We start from the raw sequence: 19,305 nt of genomic DNA, 5'->3' as shown, positions 1-19,305 counted from the left end.
TGTAAAAAGCTTGGGACTTTGCTCTTTTTGCAAGCTAGGAAGACAGTGTATGGCAATTTCAAGATTCTGCCAGGTAACACAGGACTATCTGGTCAGACAGCTGACTGCCCTGCTAATGGCACAAACACTGACACATTGCTTCCAAGCCCTTTGTCCTCTAAGCCCCTCAGAGGAGTGATGTGGATGGATACATAGTTTCCCACCTGTGCAAGGAGATACATTATGAGAGGAACTTATTTTAGAGGGAGACACTATCTATAGTGGGAAATTGCCAATATGGAGTCAGGTAGAAATATAAGGGTATTTAATAGGGAAAAGCCTTACTTACAAAGCAACCTAGCCAGCCGGCGTGGTAGCAGCCTGTACAGCAAGCAGCAAAGAGAAACCGAAACCACAAACGCAGTCATATTACATCACTCTGACCACACCCTCACAAGCCTGGTCAGGCACACCTGTAGCCAGCCCCTAAGAAGGCGTGGCTACAGCTTCCCCTACAACTATCTGTTTCCCAGGGCTGCTCACTGCAAAAACACCATAAAAAGACTACCTGGAAGAAAGAGCAGTTGGGACCTGATTCACGAGATGTTCAGAATTGCAATGGACATTGATAAATGATCTACAGATTTTGTTAGGTAAGGGTTTTGTATTAGCACCTGTCAGTTATAACCCTCTGTATAGCTCATAAATGACTTTTATATTTGTCATGTTCCTCACAGATGACAGAAAAAATACTACCTTTTAGATAGGCGCCTTAACATTTTACCCTTCTCTTCCACCTAAGAAAGTTCATAAACTACTAAATAGACATATTTGTTAGAATAACTTTTAATCTAAACTTGTCATTTATGGTTCATATACAATTATTTATTTCCTTTAAATGGCTAAGAGAAAATTTATTATGGAGCCAAATATGAATGACCATGCCCAGGGACTTAGATTTAGGTTACCTTAAATTCCATGCCCCAACATGGCTAACAAATTCATGCTATTTTTATAGTAACAGAACAAAGAAAGTCATGAATCAAAACATTTTTAAAACCCACTGATGGGAATATATATTCTATTGACTATTATATGCATGGAGTAGGGTGAATGTGGATACAAGTGTGGATGTTACAAGAAACTCTCAGAAGTTACTTTTTTCCTTCCACAGTGGACTGAAGGGATCTAGGTCAGGCTTTCACAACAAGAGTGATTACCTGATGTGACCTTGCTAGCCCCTCATATGCAATTTCTTAGAACACAGCTCACACTGACATCAATAGAGAAGCTTTCAACCAATGCCCCCACCCTCAGGACTAGACATTAATTTGGATTTTGGACTCCAAATGGTTATTATTCTCAAAGAAAACTTAGTATGGCTTCTGTTGAATCTGCATTTAACTACTTACAAGCACAGCTTTAATACCTTGTTTTTTCATGTCAAAGAGTCTTAGCTTTCAATATTATAAGACCAAGGTGAGAATTTTATAACAAACATATATAAAACACTACCTAACCACACATTAAATCTTCAAACCATGTACGTAACTATTTCTCTACTTTTAGCAGATGCAACATTAATTGTGGTATTTTGGCCAAAGAATTTGATATACATCTTTTAAAATTTCACTAATAAAAGGGTAAGTTTGAAAAGATATCTCTAGTATTTTAAATGAAGTTAGCAGCTTACGTCAATGAGCTCTTGGTCGTTTTTGGCGTAGAGGTGTCTTAAGAGGTACCAACGTGCAGTTGATACAATTGAGTTGGGATAGCCAGGCTGATACACTACTTTCTCCAAGAGTCTCCGTGTCTCTCTAGAAGAAAGACATTTACAATTACTTCAGAGCACTTAAGTTATTATCACGGATTTTAAATATAGTATCATACAGACATTACCTTTCCCATTCATTTGAAAGTCTTACCTGATTAAGATATTTACTTAAAGTATAGTTATTATTTTGTTTAATGTTTACTATGCACAAAGCCCTATGACATTTAGTCATACTTAGGTTTATAACCTTATTGCTATTGTTATTCCTATAACACGCAGATTAAAGTTCAATCAATATACAATGGGGAGAAGATTCCAAACTGTGTGAGCATATCTGGGTGTTTGTCCTGTAATCTTTTTTGACAGTTGCAGGAAAATCAGCCAGGCATGGTAGTGAATGCCTGTACACTAAATTCTGAGAAGGTGAAGGCAGAATGCTCACAGGGTCCAGGTAGCTTGGGCTACACAGTAAGACCCTATCTCAAAAATCCAGAAAATCCACAGGGAGAAAGAAGTTCTTAAACAAGTAACCAAACAACCAAACAACCAATACAGCCATGATATATATGAATAAGAAATATTTATTACCTGTATATTACCTGTGTAAAATCAAGTTTTATAGTTTTCAAGGATATATACAATATGTGAACTCAACTCATATAATTACAACATGATTTACAGTTATGTTCTAATCTTTTTTTTCCTAACTTACTAATAGTTATGACCCTTAAAACTCCTTAGTTGTAGAAATAACATAAAACAACTAATTTCAGAACTGCTAAGTAGAAGGATCCTATAAATAGCAATTAGTTTGAACTGAAGAATTTGCCTTGAAGAAGTCCACGAACAGGATTACATCATAATCACAGTTTCTTCCTATACTGCATATTTAGGGCTAATTTTTGAAAATGATAACAGTAGTGAGAAGCATAGGGTCACATGAAAGCTTGTGTTCTTATGTCACTCAGTGTGAATCTGCAGGAAGGCTCCTTGGGTAGTTTACAGACAGAACACTTCTCAGTGAAACTATACACATGCATGCAAGCATAGAACATCCTCCAGCCAGGTGAATATTATAAATAATGTCAGAATTGCTGAATAGCTGCAGGACCTTAATCCATCCTTGAGTGTTAATTTGGGAGGTCTGGCTTTTTGAGAGGGGCATATTTATAGTTAGTGAGCTCTCTATTTCTATACTACCTATTTTGTATTCAGTGTCATTTATGTTTATCCCTATATCATTGTTTTATTTATGGTTCATTTATTAGAACCATGTGTTATTTTTAAAGTATTTTCTCCTATACATATGACTACTAAGTAATGTTCTTCATATATGTGACTCCCCAACCAAACCTCTAATAATATTACCAAAATTTTTGTTTTAATTCAAACAGCTTTTGACTATTCTAGACATGAAAGCACATATTTACAAATAGGTTTGTTTTTCCAACACTTGTTAATTTTTCCAGTTTGTTAAATTAGCAAAACTTCTATTAATATAACCTTGAGCCAGGGTCAATCTGATTTTGTCTGCTTCTAGAATCTACACTACACGACTGGCTCATTCTAAAATAGAAGAAAAAAAACAAACAAACCCTCAGGGGCATCCCCATGTGAAATGCCGCCATGGCAAACTTGCCATATTTATATCCATGCATCATTTTTGCTAAATAAACATGAAATGTTTTCTTCTGCATTGCAACACAGAATGAAATGTTCCTAAAGTAGAGATATAAGACTACCCCAAAGTTTGCTACATCAGTTTATTTCATTATAAGTCTTCTCTTGGTCATTTCCTAGGAGGCTTTACAGTGAAGTAGGATTTCCAAGCCAAGAACACATTTCATATACCTTGCTCCCATCTTGCGGTTGAATTGTAACAAAGCTTGCAAGAACACAGCCAGAGGACAAAAGCAAACTTTCAAGGCCTCGCTGGTGGCCTCTTGAAGCAAGGATGACCAGTGATCACTGGAAACATTAGCCTAAAAAGTGCAAAATAAACATTAACTCAAAGTTTTGACATGTTCACTTTAAAACACACATAGCTCAGCTCTCACTACGGATTCCCTTCTTGTCCATCATCATATAAATACCAAAGGAGCAAAACTGTAATTACTACAAATGATCTAGGACTAACATGGTACACTGAGATAAGGGAAGACATCAAAAAGAAAACATTTTATCACATGAAAACGTAGTTAAAAGAAAAACACACATTATAGATGAGAACCCTGTTAAGTAGTAATCTTTTCTTTTTTAATTATGGTTGTGGTGGTTTGAATAGGAATGCCCGCCCTCCCCCCATAGGCTCATAGATTTGAATGCTTGGTTAGCAAGTAGGTGGCCTTGTTGGAGGAAGTGTGCCACTGAGGGTGGCCTTTGAGGTTTCAAATGCCCCAGCAGGCCCAGTGTCCCTCTCTCTCTTCCTGCTACCTGCAGATCTAGATGTAGAACTCTCAGCCACCTCTCCAGCACCATGTCTGCCTGCACACCACCTTACATGTGGCCATGATGATAATGGACTAAACCACTGAAACGGTCAGTCAGCCCCAATTAAATGCCTTCTTGTATAAAAGTTGCCCTGCTCATGGCCATAGGGTCTCTTCACAGCAATAGAACAATGACTAAGACAGTGGTAAATGTAAGATGGTGCTTTTCAAAAATCATCTGAAAAGAAAACCTGAAATTTAATAAAACCTCAATATAGAGCATATAAAGCAGATGAGAGAAGAATTGAACCACAGTTATGAATACTGAAAACATTTTTTTTTATAAAACAGGTTTTATAAAAAGTACTGATTCAAAAATAGTAGGAACTGCCTAGGAAACAGTAATTGAAAATAAGTGGTAAGAAAAACTATGTAAGAAGAAAAAAATCCCTAAAACTTTCCCTAGGGCTGTGGCTGTAAGGCACTTGGTAGCATGTTTGACTAGCAGGCATGAACCACTGGGATTCACGCCCAGCACTGCAGAAATGAGACACCATGGCACATGCCTGTAATTTAGCTGGTGGAGATAGGGAGTTTAAAAAGTTCAAAGTAATCCCCAACAACCTAGCCAGCCTGGGCTTCACAAGACTCCACCTCAAAAAACAATCCCAGCAAAACCCCTGTTGCACGGCTCTTAGAATCCTTCTGCCCCACCTTCTAAAATAATCCCTGATCTTTGGGTGTAGGAATTGTGTCTTAGATGAATCAACACTACAGGGTGGTGTCAGGGCCCATTGTTATTGACTCCATTCCATCCTAACTTAAGATCAAAGAGTTCAAAACTATTCTTGCTCCTCAAGGTTAAACAACTGATGTTTGGCCTAAGGTGTGGGTACTGGATGCCTTGACCCTCACAACCAAATTATAGGATGCTTGACTAGGATGTAGTTCCCAGGTGTTTTGGGTATGGGGGGGGTAATTATATTTGTTCCTTGTATCTTGGTAAGGAAGTCTTTTGCCCTCCCCTTTTAATTGGGGTATATAAGAACTATGAGTAATAAACTTGAGGCATCTACAGTATTCACTGAGTGCCCTCCTGACTCCAACTCTTGTTTCTTTTCTCAATGCTCACTCCCCCTTTCAGGCAAGTCTGACGTTGGCTGGACCCGATAGGTGGGAGGTGGGGCATATAAAAGATGATTAAAAGGAAGGGAAGAATTATACAATTATAACCTCAAAATTTAAAATACTAAAAAAAACTAAAACCTCAAATTGTACTAAGACTTCTTAGTTACAAGTATATAGAATATGCATTTTAAAGGTCAATTGTTTTTTCACATTTTAATGTAATCATATTAAAACAAAATACATAGTCCATTTCACTTAATTATAAGAAAAATACTAGAACAATACTCTAAGAATAGTGTAAGCAAGAGTAGTTTGTGTAATCAAGGAAGATCAATGCTTAATGACTATACAAATGGATAATGAAGGTTGTCAGGCATCTTTTGTACATATGAGAGCAGAAATAAAGCATTTTATATATATACATGTGATATATACATATATATAATTATATACTATATAACAGAGAAAAATTACATAATTTTCCTACTTCCCTTTCCTCCCTCCCTCCCACATGCCCCAAGTTCTCTCAAAAATCCATATCCTCTTATTTTTAATTGCTGTTATGTATACATATAATCACAACTACCAGCAAGCTAACCCTTACAACACAGTAGTGGCACACACATCTTGACAGTAACTAGCAGCTCTCTAATTGGACTTAAGGCCTGCTCAACAAGAAGCAAACCTATGCCTCCTCAACAAGAGGCAAACCTATGCCTGGTACTGGAAATTTAGGGACTACTTGGGACTAGTAGTGTGGTGCCAGCAACTTTCCTAAGTCAGTACAACCCCTACATTATAAATAGTTTTGCTTACACTCACAGAGAGTTTAGTTCTTACCCCTTCATCAAAGAAACTTCTCTTTACAACAGATGGATACCATTGCAGAAAACCCCAAGAGATCTAACTGCAGAGAACAAGGGACTGTGTAGTTCCTAGCCCCATAGATATATCTATAAAACAATGACCCGTGTCCTTTTACAAACTAGTAACATGAGCTAGGGAGATGAATCTGTGGAGAAGGTATTTGTTGTGCAACTGTGAGGACCTGAGCTCAAATCTCTGGCACCAAGTTAATGCTTGGGTTGCAGATGAGGTAGAGCATGAAGGCAGAGACAGGGGAGGAGGAGGTCAAGCTGGACTAATGGATTGGTGCTTCCTGGCTTTAATTACAATAGATAAGGTGGATAAAGACTGAGGAAGAAACTCAGCACTGACTTCTGACCTCCATATACGCGTGCACACATCTACTCTCACACACCACACACACTAATATGAAAACTCTCACTAGTAATTTTAAAAATATACTCTCTAAATTCTAAGAAATCAAATCTTACTTCTACCCATACTCAACAACATAATCAGAACGTACTTTTGGTTTCATTTCCCCAGCTCTTCAAAATTTATTTTTGAGCTAAAAGCAGTGTTTCACACCTTTAATCCCAGCACTTGAAGCAGAGGTTGGTGGATCTCTGAATTCAACGCCAGCCTGGGTTACATAGCAAATTCAAGGCCAGCCAGGGCTACATAGTGAGACCCTGTCCCAAACAAACAAAACAATATAATGATAATACTTACTATAGACTTTTTTCTTTGTTTTCTGTATATAAATAATAAGGAGGAAGAGAAGATCTATCAAGGAAGGGGAAATAGAATACATAAGTAGGGAGAAACAAGGGGGACACTGGAGCAGGGGGATGGAATAAAGGAATAAGGGAGAGAATAAGGAAAGGGACAGCTAACACATCACTGGAGAGATCATATAGAAACCTACTACTGTAAAAGCATCCTAAAAATATACACGTATGAAAGAAATCTAAATGGAATCAGCAAATAATAGGTGAGATAATGCCTCAACTAGACATCTTCTGCTACCAAGAAAAAACCTCCACTGCTAGGATTGGGTTACATTTAGTAGAGTCCTGGGCCAAAAGGGTGGCATGGAAACCCTCAAATATCTCAGGATATTGACAAACTGAGAGTAAAGCCCTACTGGTGAAAATAGCAGGCACCTATCTCATTGAGCACAGAGAAGTTGAGCTGTTGCCTAACTAGAGCCTTCACCCCTACCAACTAGAGTACATGGTACCTGAAGGTACACTGCACTAGCAAAGAGAGGTAAAAACCACCTGCTACAGGTCCTGAGCTCTACAATGGTAGCCTGCCTGAATGACATCCTGATGCAATAATGGCACAAACCTGAGAGTAATCAACCACCGTCTGATTGAAATTAAGGTCCATTCTATGAGATGAACTGCTCAGGTGGGCAAGGACTAAGATTAGATAGGTCGTGGGCGTAGGAGAAAACAAATACTATTGTTTTGCTAAAGGACAGCAATAAAATGACTCCTAATGACATTTTGATACACCCATAGATCTGGGCCTCATTCAGCCATATCAGAGAAGCCTCCTCTTGCAGCAAATAGGAACTAACATAAAGATCCACAACTGGACAATGTACAGAGAGTGAGACTTTGGAGCACTCCGTCCTAATGGCTTCATCCAACTGCCCTTCCTATCCCCAGGGCTCAGGGAATATGTGGAAGAAGACAGCAAAAAATTATGAGAGCCAGAGGGGATGGATGACTCAAAAACAAAACAAAACAAAACAACAACAGCATCTTCCATATACCCATATACAATAAGACCAACACACATATATAAACTCATAGAGACTGCGTGGCACAGGGACTGCATAGCATCAAACTTAATGGGAAAGTAGACATGAGCTCCCCTCCCTAGCCCAGCAGCTATCTCCAATTGACATCTGCTTGCTAAGGAAACTTTAGTTTATTCCAATAGAGAAAATTCACTAGGTACATTAATCATACTTCAGAACTCACTGTTACATTAACCACACTCCAGAGTAAGCTCAGCAATAGGACCAACATACGAACTCAATGGTATTTTCAGACTTTTGTCTCATATTTGTTTGGGAATTTCTGTCTTACTGATCTTTTGTTTGTATATTATAGTCTCCAATTTTGTGTTTTCATGGGGTTTTATTTGTATATGTGTTGTGGCTATGTGTTTCAAGTGCTTTGTGTTTTAATTCTGTTTTATTTTCCATATCTGTTTATTTTCTAAAGAGAGAGAGAGAGAAAGGCATGAAATTGGGTGGGTGGGTGGGTGTAAAAGATTTGGGAGGAGCTGGAGGAAGGAACTGTACTCAGAATATATTACATGAAAAACATTATTAGAAAACTATAATAATAATATTAATGAAATTTATTATAGACTTTTTGTCCAAATATAAATTATGGTAGGACTTGTGACTCACGTCATCTTGTACACATTCATTTACTATCTCAATAAAGTATATTCTATTTATCAAATAGTTCATTTTCTGTGCAAGGACATTATCCAGTCTCTCAAAACCCTCTTATCTTCATGGTAAGGCTGAGGTCCAGCAAGGCCATGATGGCATGTTGTTTCTCCCTGGATTGCCTTGCTAATGGTATCTGTGTAGACGATATTTTCTTTGTGCCATAAACCAGCTCACAAATAAAGACATGGACACTTATTATTAACTATGAATGCTCGGCCTTAGTTTAGCCTTGGGGATTTTTACCTTCTTTCATTCTGTATGCACAATTTCCTGTGTGTCTGGCCCCTGGTGTTTGTTTCCCTATTGTCTCATTTTCTTTCTTTTCCAAGTCTAAATTCCTCCTCCTACTTTTTTTCCTGACAGGAAGTTACACCCATACCTCCTATGTTGATATTGGCTGTTCAGCTTTTTATTAGCCCAACCAGCTGTCTAAGGCAGGCAAGGCAAAACAGCAACACATCTTTACATAGTTAAAAAAAAAAATGCAACACATCTTTGCATAGTTAAACAAATATTGCACAACATCCAGGCCCTTAGTAAATTTCTGGAAGGTTACACTTGGTTAGTATTATAGTACAAAATGGCAGGCTCTCTAGGCCTGAGCTGTTTTCCTCAGGCTACCTTTCTCAGACTTTCAACTTCAGGAGTAGGTGCCATTTGCAGCTCTAGCCACACAAACCACAGGTCTCAGCACAAAAATGAAAGTGTTTAGAAATTATTAAAAATATGAAGATGGCAAGTGCAGAGCATTAAATCCAGTGTGGAACCCTGTGTGGTGGCATGGGACTCATGTCCATTAGCACATCCCTGCAGATGCTTTTCTCTCATGATAGGGCTAAATCCTAACAAACACATTGCAAGCTGATAATATCATATACACCAAATACACAAGTGCTCAAATAGGATCACATCATATAAATTGTTCTACAGTTGACTTCATTCTCACGTACATTCTATCTTTAAAATTTTTTCATATTGGCACATAAAAATTTTTGGGTTAATCTATGTATTGGCATCAGAAAATAGGGTATCAAGTCACAGAGACCTCTAGAAATACCTTGAGGAATGTTAAATTGAAATAAGAAAAAAAAAAGTTAAATTCTGGCATAATAACAGACTTTGAATTCTTAAGTTACCAAGAATACACTTGATATAACTCAACTCTTAAAATTACACTCTTTTGTAGGGGAAGCTGTGGCCCACTATACTCTTTGATTGTTCCTAAACAATTAAGAAATTCTGTTGAAGTTTGTGAGTTGCTGTTGTTCTACATTCCTTCAGAGCTCAAAGTACAAAGTCCACAAGAAACCACAGATAATGAAACAATGGGGAAAAGGGCACAGAGTATCACTGCATGAAATGTTACATACTTAAACAGGAAGGAATCAAGTTTTCATGATCATAATTATAACATGCTTACCATGCACACTTCCAATGCAAGCAGTGCGAGCTTCAACAGACTCGAGAGCTTCCCACTCCAATTGCCCTGTTGGGATGCCACTTGTAGACTCTTTCTGTAACACATCTCTGCAGCACCCATCATTCCTTGGGACTGATACACCTGTGCCAACCACTAAGGGACAAATGCAGAACATTTGAGTTTCCTACAGTCTGGTTCCCCACTCCCAAGAAATTCAATCAACTCTAATGGGTTAATTTTTAACTCAATTATTGGTATTCTTTGTGCCCCTCAAAACAATGAGAGTAATCACATTGGTTATTCTGCCAGCAATAACTTCCTAGCCATATCAAGCTGAAGTCTAAAGAGTCTCCAAAGTTGACAAATCAAGAATATTACATTACAATGCAAAAACTATTGAATAAATGACATGAATACTAATAAAAAGCAAGTTTATTCAGCTGTAGTACTATCTAACAATATAGCCTTTAAGCCAAAACAGCAAGACATGAAGTTGATACTGTAACAGCACTCCTTCCACATAAGCATTGCTACATGTGCAAATCCCCAACAATATAGAACTCACTAGAAAAGGCAGACAGAAACAAGTTCTGAGTGACAGGCCATTTTAACATGCCTAATTCAACAGTCATATTAGGAAATAGAAAAAATAAAAATTCAATAAAGAGACAAAAGATACGAGCAATGACAAGTTTGGTTTATACCACCTTCTTAAAAGATGTAATCGCGCTGACTCATCGCAGACCAGGTGAGCCACCCCCTGCTTTTACCCAATTCTTGTCCTAAGCGCCATTCACCCAGATCCCTCCAGGCTTGTCCCTGCTTGAAACAGACACGCCCAGGCAGGGAGGAGCTCCCTGAATCTGGGTACAGGCCACTCTTCATTCCATTCTCGGCGACCGATCCGCCAGGAGGCCTAACTCCTTCAGAGTGAGGAGGCTACGAGGAGAGGCAAGACCATCCAGAGCTTCGGACATTGAATTCCTGGCCCACACACACTACAGAGTAACAAGAGGAGATAGAGAGATCCTACCTGCACTCACTGGAAAAAGATATGGGAAGAAGACAGAATAAGAACTCGCTCAACAACAGAAAGACCAAGATGACACCACCAGAATCTAAGGACTCCACTCCAGCAAGACCTGAAAAGCCCAACATAGCACAAGAAGAAGAGATGGACCTCAAAAATTATCTCAGCAAGATGATAGAGACCTTCAAAGAGGAAACAAGAAAATCCCTTAAAGAAATAGAAGAAAAAGCAAGCAAAAAATTACACGATATGGAGGAAAAGACAAACCAAAAAATTCAAGAAATAAACAAATCTCTTAAAGAAGCTAAAGAAACCCAAGATAAAACAACCAAACAAGTGAAGGAAGCTCTTGAAACAGTTCAAAGCATGAAAGCTGAATTAGACACATTAAAGAAAACACAGAATGAAGCGATGCTGGAAATGGAAAGGTTGGATAAACGATCAGGATCTAAAGATGTGAGTATAACTAATAGAATCCAAGAGACAGAAGAGAGAATCTCAGCTATTGAAGACTCGCTAGAGGATATACATTCATCAACCAAAGAAAACCTCAAGACCAACAAATCCCTAACACAAAATATCCAGGAAATATGGGACACCGTGAAAAGACCAAACCTAAGAATAATAGGTGTAGAAGAAGGTGAAGAAACACTGCTCAAAGGTACAGAAAACATATTCAACAAAATCATAGAAGAAAACTTCCCCAACCTACAGAAAGATATGCCTATGAAAGTACAAGAAGCTTATAGGACACCAAACAGACTGGACCACAAAAAGAAGTCCCCCCAACACATAATAATCAAAACTCCAAATCTACAGAATAAAGAGAAAATATTAAGAGCTGCAAAGGAAAAAGGCCAAGTAACATATAAAGGCAAACCAATCAGAATCACACCCGACTTCTCAATGGAAACTATGAAAGCCAGAAGGTCTTGGATAGATACACTACAAGCACTAAGGGAGCATGGATGTCAACCCAGACTACTGTACCCAGCAAAACTTTCAATCATTATAGATGGAGAAAACAAGATTTTCCATGACAAAAACAGATTTAAACAATACATATCCACAAATCCAGCACTACAGAAGGTTCTGGAAGGAAAACTCCAACCCAAGGAACATAACTACATGCACAAAAACACAGGCAATAGATAATCTAATATTGCCAAACACAAAAAGAAGCAGGAGGGCAAAATCCACACACAATGACACCACCAACAATAAATCCAAACCAAACAAGAACCAAAGAACAATGGACATTAATATCCCTAAATATCAATGGTCTTAACTTACCCATAAAAAGATATAGGCTAACAGAATGGATACGAAGACAGAATCCATCCTTCTGCTGTTTACAAGAAACATACCTCAACTTCAAAGACAGGCGATACCTCAGAGTAAAAGGATGGGAAAAGATTTTCCAATCAAATGGCCTCAAGAAACAAGCAGGTGTAGCAATCCTAATATCTAACAAAATGGACTTTAAACTAAAATCAATCAAAAGAGATGAAGAAGGGCATTTCATACTCATCACAGGAAAAGTCCATCAAGATGAAATCTCAATCCTGAACATCTATGCTCCAAATACGAAGGCACCCACATTTGTGAAAGAAACATTACTAAAGCTCAAACCACACATAAAACCACACACACTTATAGTAGGAGACTTCAACACCCCCCTTACGCCACTAGACAGGACCACCAGACAAAAACTTAACAAAGAAACAAAAGACCTGAAAGAAGTTATGGCCCAACTGGGGTTAACGGATATCTATAGAGCATTCCATCCAAACTCAAAAGAATATACCTTCTTCTCAGCACCACATGGCACCTTCTCTAAAATTGACCACATAGTAGGCAACAAAGCAAACCTCCACAGTTACAAAAGAATTGAAATAACCCCCTGTATCTTATCAGACCACCATGCATTAAAGCTAGAATTCAGCAACAATACAAATGGCAGAAAACCTGCAAACTTTTGGAAAATGAATAACACCCAATTGCACCATTCCTGGGTTGAGGAAGAAATAAAAAAACAAATTAAAGACTTCCTAGAATCTAATGAGAATGCAGACACAACATACCCAAACTTATGGGACACTCTGAAAGCAGTGCTAAGAGGGAAGTTCATAGCACTAAGTGCCCACATGAAGAAACTAGAGAAAAGTCACATTAGAGAACTGACAGAACAACTGAAAGCACTAGAGCAAAAAGAAGCAAACTCACCAGGAGGAGTAGACGCCAGGAAATAATCAACCTGAGAGCTGAAATCAATAAAGTAGAAACTAGGAAAATAGTACAAAGAATCAATGAAACAAAGAGTTGGTTCTTTGAGAAGATCAACAAGATAGACAAACCTCTAGCCAAACTAACCAAAAGGCAGAGAGAGCACACTAATTAACAAAATCAGAAACGAAAAGGGGGATATAACAACGGACACTGTGGAAATCCAGAGAATCTTTAGGTCATACTTTGAAAATCTGTACTCCACAAAATTCGAAAATCTAATGGAAATGGACAGTTTCCTGGATAAATATCACTTACCAAAATTAAATCAAGATCAGATAAACAGTTTAAATCAACCCATAACCCCTAATGAAATAGAAGCAGTCATCAAAAGCCTCCCAACCAAAAAAAGCCCAGGACCAGATGGCTTCACTGCAGAATTCTACCAGAAATTCAAACAAGAGCTGATACCAATACTCCTCAAACTGTTCCGCACAATAGAAGCAGATGGGATATTGCCAAACTCTTTCTATGAGGCTACAATCACTTTGATACCCAAGCCACACAAAGATAAGACTAAGAAAGAGAACTACAGACCAATATCCCTCATGAACATTGATGCTAAAATACTCAATAAAATATTGGCTAATCAAATCCAAGAACATATCAGAAAAATCATCCACCACGATCAAGTGGGCTTCATCCCAGGGATGCAAGGATGGTTCAATATACGAAAAACCATCAATGTAATCCACCATATAAACAAACTGAAAAAGAAAAACCACATGATCATCTCACTAGATGCTGAAAAGGCCTTTGACAAAATCCAACATCCCTTCATGATAAAGATCTTGGAGAGAACAGGAATAACAGGAACATATCTAAACATGATAAACGCGATATACACCAAACCAATAGCCAACATCAAACTAAATGGAGAGAAACTCAAAGCTTTTCCTCTAAAATCAGGAACAAGACAAGGATGTCCACTCTCTCCATACCTCTTCAATATTGTACTTGAAGTTCTAGCTAGAGCAATAAGACAAGAACAGGGGATCAAAGGGATACAAATTGGAAAGGACGAAGTCAAACTTTCACTATTTGCAGATGACATGATAGTCTACATAAGTGACCCGAAAAACTCTACCAGGAAACTCCTACAGCTGATAAACACCTTCAGCAAGGTAGCAGGATACAAAATTAACTCAAAAAAATCTGTAGCCCTACTGTATACAGATGATAAACTCAATGAGAAAGAAATCATGGAAACATCACCTTTCACAATATCCACAAGCAACATAAAATATCTGGGGGTAACACTAACCAAAAAAGTGAAAGACCTGTACAATAAGAACTTTGAGACTTTAAAGAAAGAAATTAAAGAAGATACCAGAAAGTGGAAAGATCTCCCGTGCTCTTGGATAGGCAGAATTAACATAGTAAAAATGGCAATCCTACCAAAAGCAATCTACAGATTTAATGCAATCCCCATCAAAATCCCAACACAGTTTTTCACAGACATTGAAAGAACAATACTCAACTTTATATGGAAAAATAAAAAACCCAGGATAGCCAAAACAACTCTTTACAATAAAAGATCTTCTGGAGGCATCACCATCCCTGACTTCAAGCTCTACTATAGAGCCATAGTTCTGAAAACAGCTTGGTATTGGCACAAGAATAGACAGATAGACCAATGGAATCGAATTGAAGACCCAGATATTAACCCACGCACCTACGAACACCTTATTTTTGACAAAGGTGCTAAATCCATACAATGGAAAAAAGATAGCATCTTCAACAAATGGTGCTGGCACAATTGGATTCGGACATGCAGAAAATTGCAGATAGATCCATACCTGTCACCATGCACGAAACTTAAGTGCAAATGGATCAAAGATCAGCCACACTGAATCTTTTAGAAGAGAAAGTGGGAACAACCCTTGAACAAATTGGCACAGGAGAACGATTCCTGAACATCATGCCAGAAGCACAGACACTGAGGTCTGCAATTAATAAATGGGACCTCCTGAAACTGAGAAGCTTCTGTAAGGCAAAGGACACAGTCAGTAAGACAAAACGACCACCCACAGAATGGGAAAAGATCTTCACCAGCCCCACATCTGACAGAGGACTGATTTCCAAAATATATAAGGAGCTCAAGAAGCTAGCCACCAAAACACCAAACAATGAAATTAAAAAGTGGGGTGCAGAACTAAATAGAGAATTCTCAACAGAGGAATCTGAAATGGCTGAAAGACACTTAAGAAAGTGCTCAAAATCATTGGCCATCAGAGAAATGCAACTTAAAACAACTCTGAGATACCACCTCACACCTGTCAGAATAGCAAAAATCAAAAATACCAATGACAACCTATGCAGGAGAGGTTGTGGAGAAGAAGGAACACTCCTCCATTGCTGGTGGGAGTGTGAACTTGTAAGACCACTTTGGAAATCAGTATGGCGGTTGCTCAGAAAAATGGGAATCAATCTACCTCAAGATCCAGCCATTCCTCTCTTGGGTATATACCCAAATACTGCATGTCCATACAACAAGGACATATGTTCAACCATGTTCATAGCAGCATTGTTTGTAATAGCCAGAACCTGGAAGCAACCTAGATGCCCCTCAACTGAAGAATGGAAAGAGAAAATGTGGTACATTTATACAATGGAGTACTACTCAGCAGAAAAAAGCAATGGAATCTTGAAATTCGCAGGCAAATGGATGGAACTAGAAGAAACCATCCTGAGTGAGGTAACCCAATCACAAAAAGACAAACATGGTATGTACTCACTCATATATGATTTTTAGACATAGAGCAAAGGTTTACCAGCCTATAATCCTCTACCCCAAGGAAACTAGAAATCATGAATGACTCTAAGGGATAAATGGACCCCAGGAATGGGAAGTGGCATGAACTCCCGAGCTAATTGAGAGCATGAGGGTAGGGGAGTGGGTGCTGCCACAATAAGAGCACAAGATGAAGAGTAGAGGAGAAGAAATGGAGGAGCAGATATATTGAGTTGGGGGAAGAATAGAGGAGAGAGAGCAGGATGAGAGATACCATATCAGAGGGAGCCACTATAGGTCCGAGAAGAGATCTGGAACTAGGAAGATCTCCAGAGACCTATAAGGATGACACGATCTGACAGTCTGGGCAGTGGAGGAGAGGATGGCCTAGAAACCCTTCCCCTAGAATGAGATTGATGACTACTCTCTATGCTATCCTAGAGTCTTCATCCAGTGGCTGATGGAAGCAGAGACAGACATCCACAGAAATACACTGAGTTGAAATCTGGAACTTAGTTGAAGAGAGGGAGGAATGAAGAACGAAGGGGTCTGTACCTGGTTGGAGAAACCCACAGAAACAGTTGGCCTGAAAAAGGGAAAGCATATCGACCCCAGATGCTCTTTGGGAGGCCAGTACGGGACTAATCCAGCCCCCTGATCATGGATGCCAATGGGGAGGCCCCTGCACTCCTAGGAGCCTCCGGAGGTGGACTGGCGTTTTGCCCTGGTGGGTGGGGGGGGACTTCGAGAGCCCATCCCACATGAAGAGATTCGCTCTGTCTCTGAACACATGGGGAGGGGCCTGGGCCCAGCACAGGAAGATTTGGTGGACTTGGTGGAGCCCCGGTTGGGGGCCCTACCCTGCCTGGGGAGTGGTGGGTGGATGGGGTGGGGGGTAGGTTGGAGGTGGGGGAGAAGGAATGGGGGTGAGGGGAGGGAGAGGGGAAGTACATGTGAAACAAGCCTGTTCCCTAACTTGAATTAATAATAATAATAATAATAATAATAATAATAATAAAAAGAGAAAAAAAAGATGTAATCAACAACTGCAAAACACATTTTACAATTATACGTGCAAAATTTACCAAATTTGACTTTATGTTGTGTTATAAAACAAATCTTAAACCAGACACATTGGCTTGCGCTATAATCCCAGGACTCTGAAGGCCAAGGCAGGAGGATCACAAGTTCCAGGACACCCTGGGCTACTGAGACCCTGTCTCAAAAACAATCACAGAGACTACATTTGACAACTAATCACTCACCTGAAATCATAAAATTATGTTCTAACTAAATGGAATTATGCTTGAAATCATTAACAGAAAAATATCTAGAATATTCTCATATAAGAAAATTTTCAAGATGCTTCATAAATCCCAAAGACAATTAAAGAGCATTTAGAAACAAATGATGATACAAATACTACACTAGGACCCCCTCCTTGGAGTCTCCTTACCTGGGGACTGCACATAGTCCCTTCCAGCCCACCGAATCCCCCAGAAACCTGGGGGGCAACCCAAGCATTCCAGCAACTGTCACCACTGGAGTCTTGGACCTGCCTGCACCAAACCGGTGAGGAGAGTTTGGGGGCCTTCTCCTGCCTACCTTCCATCCTCCCTGGAGTCTCCTACCCAGGGACTGCATATAGTACCATCCCACTCAATGAACCACCCAGAAACCTGGGAAGAAACCAAACCATCCAGCATCTGCATCCATTGGAGTCTTGGACCTGCCTGCAACCACCAGGAGAGAGCCTTGAACCCCTATCCACCAGGAGCAGGAGCAACCCCACCTGTATCCACTGGAAGAAGGGATGAGAAGACTACAGAATAAGAACACATTCAACACAAGAAAGACTAATATGGCACTATCAGAGTGGTCAAGGGATTCTATATCAGCAAGACCTGAACATCCCAATGCAGATGAAGCAGAAGAGAATGACCTTAAAAACAACTTCGTGGAGATGACTGAGGCTCTCAAAGAGGAAACCCCTTAAAAAAATGGAAGAACAACAAACAAAGAATTGCAAGAAATGAAGGAAATGACAAACAAAAAAAAAATGCAAGACATAAACAAATCTCTTAAAGAAAACAGGAAAGCAAAGAAAAAAACAACCAAACAGGTGAAGGAAACAATTCAACAGTTCAAGACTTGAAAGCTGAAATAGAGGTAAAAGAAAACAGACTGAGGGAATGCTGAAAATAGAAAATTTGAGTAAACAATCAGGAACTACAGATGCAAGCATAAATACCAAAATACAGGAGACGGAAGAGAGAATCTAAGGTGTTGAAGACACACTAGAGGAAATATATTCATTGACCAAAGAAAATCTTACATCCAACAGATCCCTAATACAAAATATCCAGGAAATATGGGACACTGTTGAAAAGACCAAACCTAAGAATAATAGGTATACAGGAAGGCAAAGAAATCCAGCTTAAAGGTGCAGAAATCATATTCATAAAAGAAAACTTTAGCAACCTAAAGAACATGCCTATTAAAGTATAAGAAGCTTACAGAATATAAAAAAGACAGGACCACACACACAAAAAAATAATCCCCTCCCACATAATAATCAAAACACCAACATATAGAATAAAGAATATTAAGAGCCGCAAAATAAATAAATAAAAACAAACAAAAAATAAAAAGGCCAAGTAACATATAAAGGCAAACCTATCAGAATTAGACCTGACTTCTCAATGTAAACTCTGAAAGCCAGAAGGTCCTGGATAGATGTTCTACAAACACTAAGAGACCATGGATACCAGCCTGACTACTATACCCAACAAAGCTTTCAGTCACTATAGATGAAGAAAACAAGATATCCCATGACAAAACAAGATTTAAACAATACATATCCACAAACCTGGCCCTACAGAAAGAACTGGAAGGAAAACTCCAACCCAAGGAAGTTAACAACACTTACAAAAGCTTAGGCAATAGATAAGCCCACTTTACCAAAAGCCAAAAAATGGGGTAAATCCACACACAATACCACCATCACCACCAACAACAAATCCAAAACAAACAAGAATCAAAAATCAATGGTCATTAATATCCCTCAGTGTCAATAGCCTTAACTCACCTATAAAAAGTCACAGGCTAACAAAATGGATACTGAGACAGAATCCATCCTTCTGCTGCACACAAGAAACACATTTCAAATTCAAACACAAACACTACCTCAGAGTAAA

At 38.9% G+C, this 19,305-nt stretch overlaps 1 protein-coding gene across 2 annotated transcripts in view; it reads right to left on the bottom strand.

The window, feature by feature from the left end:
* Nucleotides 1-19,305, bottom strand: part of Ttc37 (tetratricopeptide repeat domain 37) — a 103,097-nt gene that overhangs the window by 2,661 nt on the left and 81,131 nt on the right. For both annotated transcript variants that reach the window (XM_027401836.2, XM_027401837.2), the window contains 3 exons: nucleotides 10,059-10,211; nucleotides 3,605-3,735; nucleotides 1,673-1,796 (listed from right to left, as the gene is read on the bottom strand). In XM_027401836.2, the coding sequence (XP_027257637.1) occupies nucleotides 1,673-1,796; nucleotides 3,605-3,735; nucleotides 10,059-10,211 (408 nt within the window). The remainder of the gene's footprint in view (nucleotides 1-1,672; nucleotides 1,797-3,604; nucleotides 3,736-10,058; nucleotides 10,212-19,305) is intronic.

The sequence above is a fragment of the Cricetulus griseus genome, chromosome 2 (genome assembly GCF_003668045.3).
Source record: "Cricetulus griseus strain 17A/GY chromosome 2, alternate assembly CriGri-PICRH-1.0, whole genome shotgun sequence".
Taxonomy (NCBI): Eukaryota; Metazoa; Chordata; class Mammalia; order Rodentia; family Cricetidae; genus Cricetulus; species Cricetulus griseus.
This window is presented reverse-complemented; position numbering and strand designations above follow the sequence as displayed.